Here is an 18745-nt window from a genome sequence, read left to right as displayed (position 1 = left end):
GGGCCTTATTTTATACGCATATATTGCATATACCTATGCATTTTAGAGTCCCTCCTCGAAAAATCCTCCCCGTTTCCTCACGCACTCAACCAACCCACGACGCTACGTCTACCTATATGAGTATGCCGACATATCAGTCAGTTGCACACGCTACAGACCACGCAATAGACCCTAGGACACGAAAAGACAGGATATACGCATGTGCGGTCTCTTGCCCTCGTCTCGCGAGGAGATACAAGCAATGACTCGGTAGGTCCTCGTACCGGAACGGCTTGTTTGTTGGCAAACCTCGCCGGTTCGCCGATTCTCCCACGCAGATAGATTCCCAGCAACCACAAGACGACAACCGGCCGGGATCAACGACATAGACAGAGAGGAGAGAGCCCATGACAACATGACAGCTAGGGCCGGCATCTAAGAAATAAGCTTATGTACATGCACGGGTATGTATTATGTATGCGGTGCCTCATCGTGGCTTGCCGACAGGCCTCCAATGCCTACCTACCTATATATCATACCATTCCACACATTACATTACCTACCTAGACGCCGTGCTCCGCACACACACGTCTCCTCGCCCAGTCCTAGAACCGCCGCTCGGGTGCCTCCAGGCTGCCAACCGTGGTTCTATACGCATGAGGAGCCAAGGACCACAGGCATATCGCAGGCATGTACTTGCAGGCAATACATATGTACATGTATGCATGACTCGGTTGTCGCCGCTTGGCTGACACGGCGATTCGGATTCGGACCACTGGGTTCAAGTATAAGCAGGCGAGCAGGCGAGCAGGCGAGCAGGCGAGCAGGCTCGTTTACCTGCTCGGCGCGCAGCAGACGTCTGCGTTAAAAGGGCCGTGTCGCCTGTAGGTCTTCGGCAAAACGGCCTCCCACCGCAGCTGAGAGAGGGGGGGCGGTAGCTCTATTGGACGAAGGGGCGCCGTAGGTCGCTAATAGCGACTCGCTACACGCCACTCGCGTCTATGTAGAGGCCACGGCCACGGCCAAAATCACGCGGGAGCAACTGGCGCGCGTGTCGCAAGATGTCTGCATGCAATGCAATCCATATAGATTGCTATAGCTACGCAGAAATAAGTATCCCCACAGGTCTCTCGTGGCTATTTTTGCCAACCGTTCCAGACGCCGGCCCTCCCTGACTAGCCTGCCTGGCTCTGCAACTAGGTCGTCACGCTAGATCCACGAGAACGGCGAGGCGGGGTGGAGGGGATGGGGCGAAAGCGAGAGGGAGGGGAGGGAACGCGGGTATCCCTCCTTGGCCCGATTCCGGCTCTGCGATGTTGGCAGACTGTGAGTGAACGGTGCGCAGGGAGTTGCTCGTCCTAGGAAGCCGGAGGAGGGAGAGAGGAGAGGAAGAGAGTTATGTACGGAATAGCCCTACGGTACGAGGTCCTACTTAGGCAGGTTGCCGTGGGCGTCGGCCCTCCCTCCGTCCATGCGCATCCAGGTACGAGCGGTTCGTAACAGCAGGGCGGTGTGTTGCTCTGCAGACGATCAGCACATGCGGTATGACTGTATCTGGACGTATGGTAGGCCTGTATATACGGGGATATAGGTGTAGGACTGCCTATAACACAGCTGCAATATAGATACCATGTCGGGAAGCTAGCTACCTTGGTAGGTACCTAAAGCATGATGGTAGGTTAGATGGGTGAGTTGGTTGTTGAGGCTGACGATAAGCTGCGTCCTTTTCCTCTCTCCTCGTCCTCGTTTCTCTACGAGTAGCCGAACCGAACCGAACCGAAGACGTATTTATATATTTGCCAACTAGATATGCAGGTCGGTGGCAACCATCTACGTGACTGGCGCCTCTGATTCGCATCGTGAGGTCTTCCTCCCACTCCCTCCCCCCCTTCGCATAAGTAGTGAGGTAACTTTTAAGCGCCGACAGGCCAGGACCGTGGGATGGAGGGAGAAGGGCAACCTATGAGAAGAAGCCAAGAACTCTCTGACCTGTCCGCGTCCTGATCATGGATCTTCTAAATATAGGCGGCGGTGGTCCACACCAGACTTCCTGGGGCCAATAATCGACCTGCCCCCTTGACGGTGTGTCGAAGACGACCCAGCCCACTAACCAGGGCCGCCACTCGCCACTCCGGCTATTGATCAACTTCTCTTCGCTGCATTACCACCGGCCATGCTCCTCATTCGATTGCAGCGACCACGGCCCTTGTCAGGCGTGCCCTCCTACATGCTTCGCATCCTGCATGTACGCGGTCAGTTGGTAGAGAGGAGGAGGGGAGGGACCGCAAGTCGAAGAAGCAGATCATCCTTGGCTAGGACATACTTACTATGTAGGTATGTGCATCCATCCATCCATCCATACCTCTCCCTACCTATCTCCTACCCATCCCGTACGTACCTACAGGAGAGGATCGATCCCTTATAGACAAGTGAGACACGGGGCATCGCTTGCAGTTAGGAGCTGCAGGTTAGGAGTAGCATGCGGTGTTATCGCCGTCTCCCAACTAACTAGGAACGTACGTAGCACCCGATATCCCAAGACCCAGGGGGGGCAGAGAGGACTGGAGATCATACGGTCCCGGCATAGTCTAGTTGCAGTTATCGGCGGGATCGAGATGCCGTCTCTGTGTCATTACCCAGTTGATGAGCCTGTTGCAGCCTATGCAGGCATCCGGGGATTTGCTAAGGGAGCAGCCAATCCCCCACGTCCCTCCGCTGTAGGACGACCGATCTGGGATCGTCACCCTGTCGTGTCCTTCCATCGCCTTTTTACCTCCTACACCCTCTTTTTCCTGCTATTACTATCCTCACCTTGCGTAAAACCTCACCGGGCGCGCGTCCCGGTCCTGAGCACACCTAGATTATCTCGAGAGGAGAAAAGAGACGGGAGGGGAACAACACCGCTCACTCTCTCTCCCACGCCCACCACACCTACGCGGGGGCACACACGCCAGGTTATGGGAGTAGCTGACGAAGTGAGTGCTTCGCAGATCTCCAGCTGAAGCCCGAAAGCAGAAGAGAGAAGCAACAGTAGCGCGGCGACCAGTCGGCCGTCCTATCGATCGACGATCGAGGAATAGTAAGCGCAGCGCGTGCCATTCGCATCCGGCCTGCGTCCGCGTCGACCCAACAATTCGAACCCCCATCCAACGTCCACTCTTCTCCTCACGCGAGCGCCACGAACGAGGGAGACGGCCCCTAGACGGGTCGTAGTAATAAGTGATGATGACTACGAGTCCGCGCGACGGCGTGACCTCTCGACTCCGCCAGACGCTGAACCCGCTGCGAACGACGGCCCTCGGGGGATTCCACAACCAGCTAGCCACGCCGTATTCGGCCGCCTCCGTCGCCTCGCCATACAACACCCTCAACGGGCTCCAGACGCCGGCGAGCTCGATACAGCCCTACAACCCGCAGGAGTGGGCGCCGTCGCCCGCCGGCGGCCCCGAGCGAACGCATCAATTCGCCCCCTCGTCGCTACGCGACTCCCAAGGTAAGCCTTACCGCCGTCGACGTTATCGCGTGTGTGAAAGAAACCAGGCGAAGCTGATCAAGGCGGGGGAAACCAATTGAAACGCCATAATATAGTCCCAGCACCCCCTCCACCTTACTCTCCTCCTCGGAGCCAGAGACCACCCGCCAGCGCCGTCTACGAGACGCCGCCCGCAAACATCTCCGCAGCACGAGTCCCCCTCTCGAGCGTCCACCGGCCCTCGCCCGAGCCGGTAGCCACGACGAGCTTCCCACCGCCGCCAGGCTCAAATGGCCGTGGTGCCTCGCGCGAGCGACGATTCGGCCTGCCGTCGCTAACGCGGCGAAGAGACCGCGGCGCCTCCGACTCGATATCGCCTCCCGATCCCCATCCGCCCGTCGCGCTACCGCGACCGCAGACGCTGATGATACAGATCCCCCAGCCGGCGGACCCGTTAGAGACCAACCCGCCCGCCGTCCCCCCCGGCGCCCGCAGAGCAGCGTCCGCGAGCGCAATCGACACGCCCGTGTCCGCCCGGTCTCGGTCGGCCTCGCAGTCGAGATGGGAACCTGGGATGCCGCTGCCCCCGCCGCCGCCGGGCCCTCCACCACCGCAGTCTCGGTCGCAGAGCCTGAACCGCACCACGGATCCCATCGTCTCCCCGCCGACCCGGAGACCGCCTCCCACCGGGGTGAGCGACCTCGGCCCCGTGCCGCCCACGCCCGCCGACTGGGTCGACGATAGCCAGCCCCGCGTAGGGCCGAGCACGTCGTCCCACCCGTCCGGCCTGACCATCGACACCTCCGCCGCCTCGGAGTCGGGCTCCCAAGCGCCGCCCGAGTCGACATCTGGCTCGAGCTCGGCGGGCCTCAGCAGGACCGGTGCGGTCCGCGGCGAGAAATCGTTGCGCGAGCGGCGCAACGAGAGCCGGACGCGGCAAAAGCCCGAGGACGGGATCCAGCCGCTCTCCGACATCATCGTCCCCACGACCAGCGGAGCCCCAACCCGCCCCTTCTCAGCGCACAAGGGCACCCCGCGCAGCGGCGGGCGATCGGCGCTTGAACCCAAGACCGGTGACGACGTTCGTCTCGACTCGCAGAACCCGACGCCGCGGCCCTCGGCGGGCCCGCACCCGGAGACGCCGACGCCGCCCTTCTCGCCGCACCCGCACAAGGCGTACCAGGTCGCAGAGCCGGGCGAGGTACTCGCGCCGAAGGCCCTTCCGACGCCGCCCCCGCAGAGCCGGTCCGCGTCGAACTCGTCCCAGGCGCGGCCCGAGGCAGCCCGAGGCGCCACAGCCAGCAGCCCCGCTCCTACCCCAGGGTCCGCCTCCTCCCCCTACCCGGCCACGAAGCAGGCCGTCGTCAGCCAGACCGCCGAGCAGTTCTGCCTCGAGAGCGTCGAGCGCTTCCGGGCCTTCGCCAACCGCGAGGCCGTCGCCGCCTCCGACTCGGACCGCGTGAAGCTGTTCGCCGACTTCATCGTCAACGAGTCGCGCGTCCGCCGCGAGCGCTACGCCTCGGCGATCGGTGCCATGGGATCCGAGATCTTCGACCTGACCCGGGACCTCTTCCGGCCCATGCAGGCGCGGCGCGACTCGACCGCGTCCCAGGCCAGCGAGTGGACGCCGCAAGTGTCCGAGGCGAAGTCGAAGCGCAACTCCCAGGCCTCGCCCGCCAGCCTGTCGGCGTCGCCGATGCCCGGCCCCCCGCCACCGACCGCGAACTGGACCTCGCAGTACATGCCCTCGCTGTCGCCGATCCTGAGCATGAGCGTCAGCGAGCAGCTCGACGGCGGGAGCTCCCGCGGCCGGCCCGCAAGCCGGTGGTGGGAGACGGACTCCGGCGGCGAGCACCCCAGCCGGATCGAGCGGTCGAAACGCGAATCCAAATACATGGGCGTGCCAAAGGAGGCGCGAGAGGCCCTGCAGTGGGAGGACATGCCGAGCAGCTCTGAGGGCCACGTCGACGCCGGCCAGCACTACGCGGAGAACGAGTACCCGCCCGAGAAGGTCGGATGGCACGAGCCTCCTAAGTCGCAGTCGAACGGCAGCTACAATACGTTCCGGAACTCCCTGCTGTCGGTGGCCTCGTCGGCCCCGAACACGCCGTGCCCGTCGCACCTCGACGTATCCCGGCTCGTCACGCTGCCGCCGCCGTACCCGCGCCACCACCCGGCCGTCAACAACAACCACCCGGAGCTGTCCTCGATCCGGACGCTCGTGCGCGCCATCAGCGACATGACCGAGGTGCAGGCGACCAAGGACCGCTTCGAGCACGAGAGCCGCGCCGTGCGCGACGAGGCGGCCGCGTCGGCCTCGGCCCGCCTCAAGGCGCTGCGCGCCAACCTGCAGCAGGAGATCGCGTCGGGCGACATGTCGTACGCGGAGGCGGCGGCGATCGAGGCCGACACGCAGGCGACGGAGAAGGCGCGGGCCAAGGAGCTCGACAAGCGCGAGTTCGACCGGTTCCAGACGGCGGTGGTGATGCCGCTCAACGAGCTGCTGACGGGGCGGATCGGGCAGGCGTCGTCGCTGTTCGACGAGCTGCGCTCGCGGCTCTTCGCCGAGACGCAGCAGGCGCCGGACCCCAACATGCCGCAGGAGGAGGGCGACGAGCAGCCGGAGCTGCTCGAGAAGCTGACGCTGCTCAAGTGGATCTTCGAGGCGCGCGAGGCGCTGCACCGCGAGATCTACGACCTGCTGAGCGACCGCAACGACCGCTACCGCGAGATGGTCGTGACGCCGTACCGGCTCGCCGGCAACGCGGAGAAGCTGCGGACGGCGGAGGCCTTCTTCGTCGAGGACGCGGCGAAGCGGCGGGCGGCGTTCGCGGGCGAGGTGCTGCAGCGCACGGGCGAGTTCCGCGGCGTGGTGGAGGAGAACGTGGTGCGCGGGGTCGACATGCAGCTCAACGCGTTCTGGGACCTGGCGCCGCCGCTGCGGCGGCTGCTCGACAAGATCCCGGCGCCGCTGGACGAGCGCTTCCGCATCCAGGTGCCGGCGGCCGAGTACGACGAGACGCCGAGCTACCGCGAGCACCCGCTGCAGTACCTCTTCAGCCTGCTGCTGCACGCGGAGAAGAGCACGTACCAGTTCATCGAGTCGCAGACGAACCTGCTCTGCCTGCTGCACGAGGTCAAGGAGGCCGTCGTCGGCGCGCGCGCCAAGCTCGGCGAGGCCGAGGGCCGCGACCCCGCCCAGGTCGAGGCCGAGCGCGCCGCCGAGCAGGACCGCCTCACCGCCGACCTCCAGGAGAAGGTCCGCGTCGTCCAGGACCAGTGGGAGGGCGCGCTCGGCGAGGCCATGCGCGGCGTCAAGGAGCGCGTCGGCGAGTGGCTCCTCTCGACCGGCGGCTGGGACGAGAGCCTCGAGGACGGCGGCGTCGGCGGCGTCTAAGCCGCCGCGGAGCGGACCCGAGGTCCCGGAGACTCGAAGGAGGGGGGGGGGGGCAGATATCTACTACGTGCGAGAGAGAGAAAGACTGAGAAGGGAGACCGAAATAGAGACAAGGGGCAGGTCTGCCGACTTCCTTGACACAAACGAGATCGAAAATAAGAAAAGAGTGAGAAGGAGAGAAAAAAAAACAAACAGAACAGTTCTCGCAGAGGCGAAAAATTGGCGCAAGGGAAAAACCGAGGGAGAGAGATAGCCGAGAGTTCTCGGCAGCGTTGTCGGGAGGAACGCGTTCGCGCACACGCGCGCCTGCTTGTGTGATACCCCCTTTTTTTTTTCATGAATGGCCGGCCGGATATGACCTGGGTTGACGGGCCACGACTCGGAATTCTCCTTTTACAGACGCTCTTGGTTCTTTCTTAGACAATAGACGGGGGGGGTGTTTAATCGGACTATGAGAGAGGGAGAGAGAGCAGTGACGGGAGTTGAACGTATTATCTCTTAGGATCTACTCAACTCGTCTAATCCACACACAGGACAAGATACTTATCTAAATAGATATATGCCCTCGCCATGTAACTAGCCGGGCATCTCGTCGCCTTTTATGATATGGATTCCGTTGGATTTGATATCTATTAGATACTACCGCACTTATGGTCCTGCTAATTCTTTCGTTTGTGGGAGGAATTTCGATATTTTTGAAGACTTCATCGAGACGAGTTTTGGCGTGCGTAGTCAGTCACATTTCTGACTTCAGTTAATAACCTCCACGTTGTGTCACATCTGCCTCTTGGTTATCAGTATTACTAGGTATGCACCCCTTATTAAGCATCGACGTGGTTCCCGCACCGCAAATCCCCTTCCTCTTGAGGTATCATTCTATCTTTAGCTGTCCCCCAATGCAAGACTCAGCTATTTGTAGCTCGTTGGATAACCATCTACGCCTCCTATACGTGAGACCCAGTCCTCCCATCACCCCTTGCCCCCTCAATAGAAGGTCTATGAATCGACAAAGTTAACACAACCGCGGAGACCATCGATCAACTCTGGGTCAAACTCGGATAGCCATTCAGGTTCGCCCGTGTCATGTGCTAGAGTATCTGGATCGAATGGCAGGCCCGGGCGATCCCTAATTGCTGGGGATGACGACATTGGGATAGTTTCGTGTGAGTCTAGAGAAGGTGAATTCGATTTTCCGGCGGACCTTTCCGGCGCCGGAGGGCTTAATTTTCCGCAGGCATTTTGCGGCGAAGAACCGGCAGGATATAGATCAAGTCGTTCAGACGCCTTTTGTAACTCGTTGACAGTAGTGAAGCTAAGATCCGGTTCCTAACCATGATCTATGCTCTCCCTGAGAGTTTGAACCACACCGGGGTAGAGAGTCTCGTCTAAATTCCCCTTTTTTACCATCCCACAATCTACCGGTTTGACAAGCTGTACGAGACTTTCTAGGTCGGGGAATTCGTCATCTTCGAAGACGTCGCTATCGTGGTGCAGATTAGAATCGTCGTGGCTCGACGTTAGTTCGGCCGGGCCATAGGATGGCGGTGCTGCTACGCTATAAGGCGTCTGAGATGAATTGTGGATAGCCTTGGGGTCACAATTCTCTAGAGTAGCGGATGAATTTTCCGCGTTTTCTTCGTTGCCACGGGGTTCTTCGTTGCCACGAGGGTATAGTTGCTTTGCCCTTTTCTTCCCGGAGGGATGTGGTATCTTTGAGTGAAGAGCAGGTCCATTATTTCCCGATACTCCAGAGAGGTCGATGCATTCAATATCCGAAAGCGTTCCCATACTTGATAAGTCGGACTGCCGGGTTTTCATCGTTCTCTTCGTCAACCTCGGCCCATCGTCGTCCTCACCAGACGAACGTTTCCTAGCGACATTCGACAAAGTAGATGCAGGGTCGTCTGTGTCGCAAGGTATATACCGAGCAAGTTTGTCCTCGCGACCTAAATTGCGACTCTCAGGATTAGTGGCGGGCTCTGACCTGGTTGACCCCTTGTGGTCGTCTTCACCACCCCTGATACTCGGAGCGGCCCAGGAGGCCTGTAGAGGTTTGGTCTTTGGTCCGCCGATGAAATTGGCTTCCGTAACAGCATGGCTCGCCGAAGTGCTCCTGTCCTTCTTCCCCAGCGGTACTGGACGCGGTTTGTCGATCCCTTCATGACAACATTTATGATTGCATAGCCTGCCTGCTGCGATAAGACCTCCGTTGCGACAATAATGATTGCACATCCACTTCCCATTCGCCATCTTGAGGGGCCCGGGTGCTAAGGTGCTCGTATTTTGTGACATTGACTTGTCAAAGGGCGAGCGGTTATCTTCAGCAGCTTCCGACGGACGTCGACATTCACCGTCATTGCTGTCGGGATTTTGATCGGCATTCAGCATATCCTCGTCGGGGATATCACTGTAGTCCATGTCATCTCCTACCGTTTTTATGACTTGGGTTCGGCTGTCTGGTAAGTGAGTATTGGTGAGATCGAATGCTGCTGCCGGTACGTCGGGCTTGACCGTTTTTGTAATTTGCGTGCCTACAATCTCGTCGCAGCTGAAATAGCAAGAGATTTTTTGGCCTGGGCCACTAAGCGGTACCGGAAATTTGAGATCGAAGCCTGTAGACTGTTCGATGTTCTTCAAGTTGCCACGCCAAATATACGCGAGGTTCCCATCCGTCGTCAAGACCAAGAATGTGACAGCTGGAACTCTGTTATTCCAATTTGGCGTCCCCTTGGTATTACAGTACCCAAGGTTTACTTTCAGCGCAATCGGCACGGAGTCTCCGTGTTGGGGCCGATCCGTACTGGCGGCGGCGATGATTTGTGCTCTCAGGGTCAGCCGGGGAAAGTTCTCCAGCGTCTTCAAGAGGTTCTTCCCGTACGGCGGGTTTCGACTCGAGATACGCTCTATCTCGTCGAAGTCTCTATCTGCTAGCTCCAATACCGTATGGATCCCATGGCTGACCCATTTGCGCACCGTTACCGGGCCGGATCCAGGGATCTGGGAGAGCTGTGAGGGTTTGCCCTCCCACGAATTCGCGGTAACGGCGCGGAGCAGCTCTAGGCCCGCGTGCGTACTCGTACCGTCGCCGTCAAAAGCTTTACAATCAACCAGACAGCGGACTAGGCGATTCAGGCGATCGAATATGGCATTCTTGTCCGTCGCGATCCGATATCGGAATGTATTATATTCCTTCTTGTTTGGCAATTCCACTCCCCCGAGGTGGATCTGAACCATGAGAAATATCTTATGCCATGTTTGTGTCAATGTCCCCTTGATCGGATGGAGGAGAAACGGTGACTTGTTCAAGTCCCGGAAAAGAGCACGTTCCTCGGGCTTAAAACGGAAATCCTTGAACTCGACGGCCTGGCAGATCGCAGTAAGCTGTGGGTAATATCACGAATCAGTTACTGGGCCGAAAGGGGGGGATCCAGTAGTATGGGAACGTACAATTTCCTCGAGTTGCGCGCCGCGAGGAATTGATAGAAGCAGCTTCATAGTCTCGAAGCTGATCATATATCTAGACATGGCGTGTCCATACTCGGTACACTTAAACGGCGTCTCTGCAGTTACGAGCTCGGATTGCTGCAATAACTCCACGTCCCGCTCGCACCATTCTTCCATGGTATTTTCTGCGTCTTGGGCATTTCGAGCCTCGCCGAGGTTATATAGGGCAGGCGATCGACGAACCCGCACGCTCAAAAACGTGCCTCCGATCCATCTCTTCGCGGTTTGGACGTTCTGGATGGTGCCTAAGCTGATTTCGGAGTTGAGATGTTCAACTAGGTTTCGGTGCAGCGTGCTTTCCAGGGTCTCCTCTCCGGATATCATCCGCTTGTATCGGCTAGCATTGCCTGATCTCGTCATGATTATGGCCACGGCAGCATCGTCGAACTGCGGCCGGCCAGCACGACCGAGCATTTGCATAACCTCTATATCCGAGTATTCTCGGAGCTTATCTTCCGAGTATCCCACCGTCCCCTTCAGAACCACAGTATGGCAGGGCAAGTTCACGCCAACTGCAAGTGTCGATGTGCAGCATATAACGTGGATCTGGCCGTCGAGAAAGCTCTGAGCTACCGTCGATCTATCCTGGGCTTCGAGGCCTGCGTGATGGAAAGCAACACCGCACCGTACTACTTCCTGCAATTCTCCTCCGACGATGGGAACTCGTCTCGCTGGCGCCGGCCAGGCTCTGTCCCCTGCTGCACACGTCGACCACCACTCTGCAAGCTTCCGAGCGGTGCTCTCGCACGACTTCCTAGTGAAGCAAAATACCATGGCCGGCTTCTTCTCTGAATGTTTAGCGAGTAGTAGAGCCAACTTCCCGTCCAGCGACTTTTCGAACACGAAATCATTGGGAGACCCATCGTAACCGTAGACATATCGCCGCAGTTTGACAGGCCGCAACTCCTCGCCGAAAGCTTCGTATCTGGCTGGCTCCTCTTGGTTCGAATGATCTCGGCCGAGCCACTTCGCGATGTCGTCGATGTTTGGGACGGTAGCGCTTAAAGCCACGAAACGGACATTGGCACCAATGGTCTTCATACGCGAAACCACAGCCTCCAACGTGGCACCGCGGGCATCCTTCAAAATATGTACCTCGTCAATAAGGACTACGCGAATCATCTCCAGTAGCTTTCGGTGATCCGACCACTTCCTTGTAATTGAATCCCACTTCTCGGGAGTTGTGACAATTATCGACGCAGTCCCCACCCGGCTGGCCTGGGCGTGGGAAGTATCACCGGTGAGTTCGACGCACCGCAAGCTCATATGGTTGAATTTCTTCTCCCAGTCCCGTGCTCGTTCCGAGCATAAGGACTTTGTTGGAGCCTGATAGACAATCTTAAAGTTCTCACCGCCCGGGCTCATGGCAAGCTTGCAAATGGCCATTTCCAGGATCGCTGTCTTCCCAGACCCTGTAGGGGCAGATACGACGACATTGTCATTCGTACCGTATACGAGCGGGAAACATTTGGACTGCACTACATTGAATAGCTCATAAGGGAATACGCTTCGACACTTGTCAGGCAATGCTTGCCGTGGATCAATTAGACGGGTGCCGTTGGTGATCGGTGGTCCCTCCGGCGCATGGTCAAGATCAAACTTCGACTTGCTCGCCCATCGGGGCTTTGCAAGAGGGCCATCGGATACTTCGGACAGTCGCTTAAGGCTGATGCGTGTAGCAGGGCTGGATGCTCCAACATTTGTGGGCGAACTGCTGGCGAGTGTGTTTTCAAGCGACGGGGTCGGATCCGAAGCTTTGATCCATGGTCAGTACATTTCCCCTACTGCAAAAAAAAGCCCGAATCTATACTAACATCTATAGAGTGAGGGCGTGGCTGTCTGTATCCCAGGCTGAAGCTCTCGCGGTTTGTGCGAGCCATCACGACCCAACATCGAGCGGGATACCGGACTTGATTCAAATATGTCAGCGAGGGCGGGGTCGCTTGGGGATAGCGGCCGAAAATCAAGGCCTCGCGGCACAGGAACTGTAGACTGGCGACCAAACCCCCCCGTTACCCGTCGTTGCTGGTCGGAAGTGTAGGTGAAGGGTAACGATAGGCGCTGGTCGTGGTGCTCTGGATTGGAACGGCAGAAGGATCTCTGCGATCGGCCGAGCAATTCACGATCTATACCTAAGGATTAGGAGCCACGGCAACGAAGGTATGTCTCCTCGAGAGGTAGTAAGGTCTTTATTAGCGAACTTACCAAAGTGATCGAGGTCCTGGCCATCCTCTTGAGAGTCGTACAGCGGATTCATCAGTCTCCCACCCCTGTCTACATCACTGTACGCGTGAAAAGGAGAGTAACGGGAGCTACGGTCTTGGAGGGGGTTGCTGATATCGTCGATAGTATTTCGAACGAATTCACCCTGCTCTCCTCCGGGAGGGAAGCCATAGATATGGTCTCCCACATCCGTATCGGACCAGCTCGACATGAGGTTGTCCGACGAACGTCTTCTGACGGTATGATAAGGATAACGCTGGTACTGATCAACGACACCCGAGAATAAAAAACAAACGATATATAGAGGCTAGCGTATAACTACTTAGAATGCTAGATGGATAATCGACATTGGCTCGGCGTATAGATGAGCGGGACGCTGCCTGGGAGAACGAGGAGACACGACGTGGGATTCGGCTACGATGAGGTCGGGACATCGAAGACGGGAGAAAAGGAGAGGCTAGAGACGGGACTTCCTTTTGCACGCATCATCTTATGTAATGACACGAGGCGGCGCCTACCTGAGGTGAGCATCGATGCGTGGCTGCCCGACGGGGGACAGACTCGAGAGCCAGGAAGTCGCGGTTCGGCATGACGTCTATCCCGTCGACGCCGGCCGCGCCTCCCCTTCCTCCCCTCTCGCCCGCGGAGATGAACCTCAAGTAACAGGCAACCTCTCTACCACGTGACTCTCTGCCCGAGCAGAGCTGATTCTCGTCAAGTTGTAATCTACCAGGGCCGATCACAGCACAGACACAAGCGCGGTGAACGAGAACAAGAATAAAGAGGCCGTTCTCTTCTTAGGGTATACACAAGATCTAACCCTTCCCAGTAGTCCTTAACTCCATTGCTAGCTTTCGCCGAAGTCCAAGCCCACCTCCTGCTCGGTTGAGGCCGGTACTCTCCAGTCCCAGTCCCCAGCCTGTACTTGGGGCCCGAACCTCTTCCTGCTACTCTGGCAAGTCACGCCTCCAGGGTCGCATCCGCATTCTTTACTCTTCTCCTGCCTCCTCATCAGCTTCCGCTCGCAATAGCGTCAGACCCGTGCATTGCTTCGAGATCACTCGGCACCGAATGCTGCTGCCATGCGGCACCCCGTCCGTACGAGTTTATCTCGCACAGACTCAACTAGCTACATTCCTGGGGGTCTGGGCATGGCGTTTAAGTCCAGTTTGTCCAGCCGTTCGATCGAGGTAGGTTTGGCACGCCGCGATTATCCCCACTCCCCCTCACCCCCCCTGAATACCAGGCTTTTACGTGGTCGACGTTCCATCACTGGCGCCGTCACTGCCTTACTCATCCCGGTTCTTGCCTCGGGCCTCGGGCGTACGGTTGTGGTAGCGCAGGGGGGATGCTGGGCGCGAGGACGACAATCCCATCGCTTTCATGCCCTCGAGCGGGTCTGGAACGCTGAGTCTATTGCCCGTATACTGCGGCGTGTTCATCGGGTCGATCGTCGTCTTCTCGTAGTTGACGATGTTAATCGGCGGCGGCCGGCCGCGCTTTCGGTCCGGGCCCGTGTAAAGGAAGGTCGACACGAGGACCAGGAGCGTCCCGATCAAGAACTAGAAGGAGATGAGCAATCGCATTGGTAGTAAAGAGGGGGAGAGAAGAAAAATAGCCCGGTGATAGCTCTCAGCCATAATGCGAGGCGGCTTACCGTTAATGTCACCTGCACTCGGAAAAACCAGACACTGAACAGGAACCCTATGGTGATGCTGATGCTCGTAGCAAAATTCTTCGCAATGTTATCGGCGTAGTTGATGCAGAGCGACGTGAGCACGCCCCCGAATGCCTGCAGAACGATCAACGCCCACACGATCCAGTTATAACCGTCGAAGAAACCGTGTTTCGCGATCTCTCGGCCGTCCTTGAATACCACGCCCATCAGTAGCGCAGGGAACAGCGAGTAGAAGGACAGCTGGATATTGCGAATCCAGACCGATGTGGGGTTCTCCGAGTCCTTGAGCACCTTCTCCAAGTAGACGCCGGTCAGCCCCGAGATCACCGCCACGGCCAGGACGGCCGACAGGCCTATCGAGTAATTCATAGTGGGCACAAGGTTCTGATCTTCCTCGATCCCCTCGTACGTCGCCGAGCGCTTCGCGATAGCCTGGCCGACGTCGGCCAGGGCGTCGACGCCGCGCTTCGTGAGCTCCCTCGCGACGTCGCCCACACCGTTCGCCATCTGGCCCAGCTCGTGCACGGATCGAGGGAAGAAGTGATCCGTCATGTCATGGATCAGAAGCGAGCTGTCCCTCGAGCTCGACGACGGAATCGAGACGATCGAGACGCCCACGGTTAGAATGACGAGAGACGCCCAGCGCTTGGCGGACACGGATCGGCCAAGCATGGCCACGGTGAATATGGCAGTGGTCAGGATCCTGAGCTGGTATAGGATCTGGAAGTGCACCGGGTCCATATGGCTAACCGCCACGTACTGCAAGATATTCTGTAGGGTGTAGAGGGTCGCCGGGACGGCGAGCTTCCACGAGTCGGAAGAAAAGACGGACTTGAAGATGCGCTCGAATATAACGGTCGCGGGCGTCGACGGCGCCAGGTTTCGCGAGACTTCGTATAGGGCAAGCGTTAGGGAGATGGCTAGCTTGATCACCTCGGTCAGGAACACGGCCGTCGAGGTAAAGTATCGGTGGTCGCCGCTCGGGGGCATCATTCGCGAATAGTGCATGAGGAGAATCAGGGCCGAGTTTTGGAAGGTCAGCTGGCAGCAGCGGCAGCGAAGATGTTAGCAATGCCGCGCGGCTACGTCGCCGGGGGGGGACCGTCGTCGCACGTACCGTGATGAGAGACACCTGCTTCATAGGCATGCCGAAAAGGCTCGGCCCTCCCGCCGGTTGTGGAGTGCCATCGAGGAGAGCCATGGCGGGTGGTGGTGGACTGCGACCGCAGCTCGGCCAGACTATGTTTATCTCGTTGGTTGTTGTCGTGTGGTTGAGTAGGTAATCCAGGTGGTTTTCCCTTTTGTTTCCCCCACCCCGGTCTCCGTTCCAAAATTTTAAATCGGTAAATAACCCCAAAAAGCCCCGAAATCGCCCCTCAAGGGTAGAAATTATCAGCTGAATGAACGTTCGCCTATTCGGCCAATTGATGCCCAGAAAGGCTTGTGTGCCGGAATGGACTAGTATCGAGTTGTGCCCGCGGTTAGTGAATCACGAGATATGCGAACATTAGTCGCAGACCAAGTTCGAGTCAAGGAGTCAAGGAGAGAGAGAGTAGGTTGTAGGTTCGTTTGGTCTCATATAGGTAGGGACGGGAAGAAAAAGGGACAATTCTAGGAGAAAGGCGAAGCGCTTGAAGGTATTTTGCCAGTTTGGGTTGACGTGTTTCCGCTGCCCACATCCAAATCAAACTGAATATGGAAAAGGGACCCTGTTTAAGCTCTTTCAAACCCCCTGGATGCGACGCTGGGGTTCTGAGGCATGCGATAGGCTGTCCGTGATGGTCAGGGTCAACGGGTCGGCATCCAAGCTTGGTTTAGAGTATCTCGGGGGGGGGCGTAAAGGTGTAGAGAGCAGCGCTCAGTCCGTCGGGGAGGGTAGAGGAGAAAAAGAAGAGGTGGCGACGAATTTTGGGCTCCGAGTGCCAGCGCGATTCACATATTAAGGCCGGCCCATATTGTGTCGTGCTTATGCTGGTCGATGATCTCAAAGGCGTCCGAACCCGTCCACAACACGTAGGGATCATCGCAGCGCAAGATGCGCTGTGCCTGGGTGTTGTTGCAGGGTTGCGCTGGGCGCACTTGGCGATTCTGCGAATAATATTCAAGCCGCCAAATGTGGGATTGAGATCCCCTCGCCTTGGCAGACGCGATTACAGCAAAACCTGCTATCGTCCATATTATTTACAGCACGGCAGGACAAGCAGTGGACGCTATATTACTACAGTATCCGGGAATTATGGCGTAGGTCAGTCGGTGCATATGTCGATGGATCGCACTACATACGTATGTGCAGGTTCCCAATGCCTTGTCTGCCCTCGGCCGTCCGTCCCAGTTCTCCCTCTTCCGGCCCCGGCGATGCATCATCCGGTTAGCTATCTGGTTGGCATCCTCGGTTCTCTCCACTCTCCGCCCGTCGTCTGATTCAGGCTCCTCCTCAGTACTAGTGGGCAGAGACGGCCATGGGTCTGGAAAGGGAGAAAAAGAGAAAGTGAAGAAGAAAAAAAGTGGAAAAGACAGTAGGAGATCAGCAATCCCGCAACCACAGCTGGTCAATGCCCGGATTCTAGCTTTTTGGGCTCCGTGAAGATCACGGGGAGGGGCCGAAAAGGCTGCGTGGGCACGCTTCTTGACGCGATTCCTGTTATTCTGAAGGCCGTGTGTTTCGAGTGGTTTAAACCCTGACTTAGCAGGCTTAACGTCATTTGATATATCCCTTTGGCCTGTAGGTAGGTAGCGTCTAGAGTCCAGACGCGCCAGGGTGTCAAACAGCACCACTTCAGCATCCACTTCGAAGCACACCTTCGCGTGGTATTTGGAGGCAAGTTGCAACGCGACTCACCTATCGGCAAATACCTACACAGCCGTATCCAGCCATCGGATCGGGGGCCCGCAGCCGTCCGTAGTCTCATCATTGCAGCACCCGGTGCTACCAGTTGTCGACTTTAGCCAACTCGCCGTGGACCCAAGCATTGCTCGACGGTCGCAGGAGGGCGAGTTCTCTCCATGGCGTACGCGGCAGACGCGCAAGGCATACCCCGGCCCGGCATGCCCACAGTTGTGTCGGCACGGGCATTTCCCTCCGAGCTGCCTGTGGCATAGCTTAGCTACCCAACATCGCATAACTAACTCGCAAAAACCAAGCATCGCCATCCGCACAAGGCCGGCGAGCCGCACAAGCGAGATGCGGAGTGCAGAAGGAAGGAAACTAGCGATAGACGGAGTCGCAGAGAGGCGCGTCGTACCCAGTAGAGGAGGAGTCTGGGCAATGTCGGGTAGTCCGCAGGAGGATGCTGCAAGTCATGTCGCCAGCCCACCGTACAGCTTGGCGCGGCGCGGGGCTGGAAGCCCAGCGCACTCTTCAATTTTTCGAGGCTCCTGGATTTGAGGGCTGAGAGCACCAGCTCGCGTTGGGCACGGGGACGGGTTCGGCCCAAGAATCGAAGGAAGCAAGTCAAGGCCCGCCCAATCGACCCCGTCAACGTGGTCAACGCACGGGTTTCCCCTTTTCCCTTCTTCCTTGTTTGAACAGCCGTCAGCACACGATCTCGATGCGGGCAGAAGCCTTAGGGGCAACGCAGAGCGGCAAGATTAGCTGTTAGACGGCCTAGAGGTCGGGATTTCACTACCGGTCTCAGCGAGCGAGACCTGAGTAACTAAGTGCATTCCTGTACTGCGCGAAGCGGAATAGTATGGCGCTGGGAATGAATGTGCCAGGCTCAAGATCCAAAAATAAAACCCGATCCCACAAGCAAACCAACCTATGGTGGAAGAAAGTACCAAGGCTGGGAGGAAAAAATGAGTCAATTGCCAGCTGCAGGGTTCGAACCTGCGCATCTCTCGATAATGGTGTTCAAGATCTTTGGGGGACCAGACTTAAAACCACCGCCTTAGACCACTGTGATTGGGAGTTAGTGCGCAGTCGAATTTTATCGGGGTCAAATTAAAAACATACCTCGGCCAAACTGGCTATGCGACGGGTAACTTCTGAGAGTATACAAGTGGCTATTGTATCTCATGACTGCTCCCAGGCCGGGCAGCCAATGATGTCGCCGCCTTGCTTTCGACGACTACGAGGTGGGATGTATGTACACTACTACTCTCCATCCCACTATCCACACCCCCTTTTCCTGTCTCCTCCCCCCAATCGGAGCCCCTAATCGCGCCAGGGCAATCCACGGCACGCACATATATCACACAGACGGGCCGAGAGAAACCCTGAGTGCGGTCAGCAAAATTGATCTCATGGCCTGCCCTGATTTTATTCACGGCTCCGGTGCTTGCGCGGGTGTGGTTTGCGCTCGTCAAATTGCGATAGACCCTACTCTCCGTGCTGCCGCTCCCTACTCGACACGCGCGTCATCTTCTATTTGTATTGCATTCGGTGTACAGTATAGTATACGGCCGCTACCACCAACGGTTCTAGATGCGGCCCTCACCACCATTACGGGGTTTTGCCGCCGGGAAGAGCAGAAAGAGGCCGAGGCGGCATATC

At 57.7% G+C, this 18745-nt stretch overlaps 4 protein-coding genes across 4 annotated transcripts; 2 read left to right on the top strand and 2 right to left on the bottom strand.

Moving 5' to 3' along the window:
• The first annotated feature begins 2120 nt into the window (after positions 1–2120).
• Positions 2121–3091, top strand: GGS23DRAFT_331218 (uncharacterized protein). The gene has a single exon (XM_051512957.1). The coding sequence runs from the start codon at positions 2316–2318 to the stop codon at positions 2979–2981; it is 666 nt and encodes a 221-aa protein (XP_051368029.1). The 5' UTR covers positions 2121–2315; the 3' UTR covers positions 2982–3091.
• A 113-nt stretch (positions 3092–3204) lies between these two features.
• GGS23DRAFT_607663 (uncharacterized protein) lies at positions 3205–6848 on the top strand (the record flags this gene model as incomplete). Its single annotated transcript, XM_051520082.1, has 4 exons — positions 3205–3472; positions 3568–5672; positions 5706–6185; positions 6225–6848. The coding sequence occupies 4 exons, from the start codon at positions 3205–3207 to the stop codon at positions 6846–6848; spliced, it is 3477 nt and encodes a 1158-aa protein (XP_051368028.1).
• A 663-nt stretch (positions 6849–7511) lies between these two features.
• GGS23DRAFT_331289 (P-loop containing nucleoside triphosphate hydrolase protein) lies at positions 7512–13338 on the bottom strand. Its single transcript, XM_051512959.1, has 4 exons — positions 12558–13338; positions 12167–12478; positions 10296–12106; positions 7512–10229 (listed from the first exon to the last, which is right to left on the bottom strand). Exons 1-4 carry the CDS (start codon positions 12784–12786, stop codon positions 8175–8177), a joined length of 4407 nt encoding a protein of 1468 aa, XP_051368027.1. The 5' UTR covers positions 12787–13338; the 3' UTR covers positions 7512–8174.
• A 387-nt stretch (positions 13339–13725) lies between these two features.
• On the bottom strand, positions 13726–15837 carry GGS23DRAFT_331228 (nucleotide-sugar transporter). Its single transcript, XM_051512958.1, has 3 exons — positions 15371–15837; positions 14233–15294; positions 13726–14137 (listed from the first exon to the last, which is right to left on the bottom strand). Exons 1-3 carry the CDS (start codon positions 15452–15454, stop codon positions 13865–13867), a joined length of 1419 nt encoding a protein of 472 aa, XP_051368026.1. The 5' UTR covers positions 15455–15837; the 3' UTR covers positions 13726–13864.
• Positions 15838–18745: the final 2908 nt, after the last annotated feature.

Source organism: Durotheca rogersii, assembly GCF_024521655.1.
Source record: "Durotheca rogersii strain YMJ 92031201 chromosome Unknown GGS23scaffold_34, whole genome shotgun sequence".
In the NCBI taxonomy this organism is placed as follows: Eukaryota; Fungi; Ascomycota; class Sordariomycetes; order Xylariales; family Xylariaceae; genus Durotheca; species Durotheca rogersii.
This window is presented reverse-complemented; position numbering and strand designations above follow the sequence as displayed.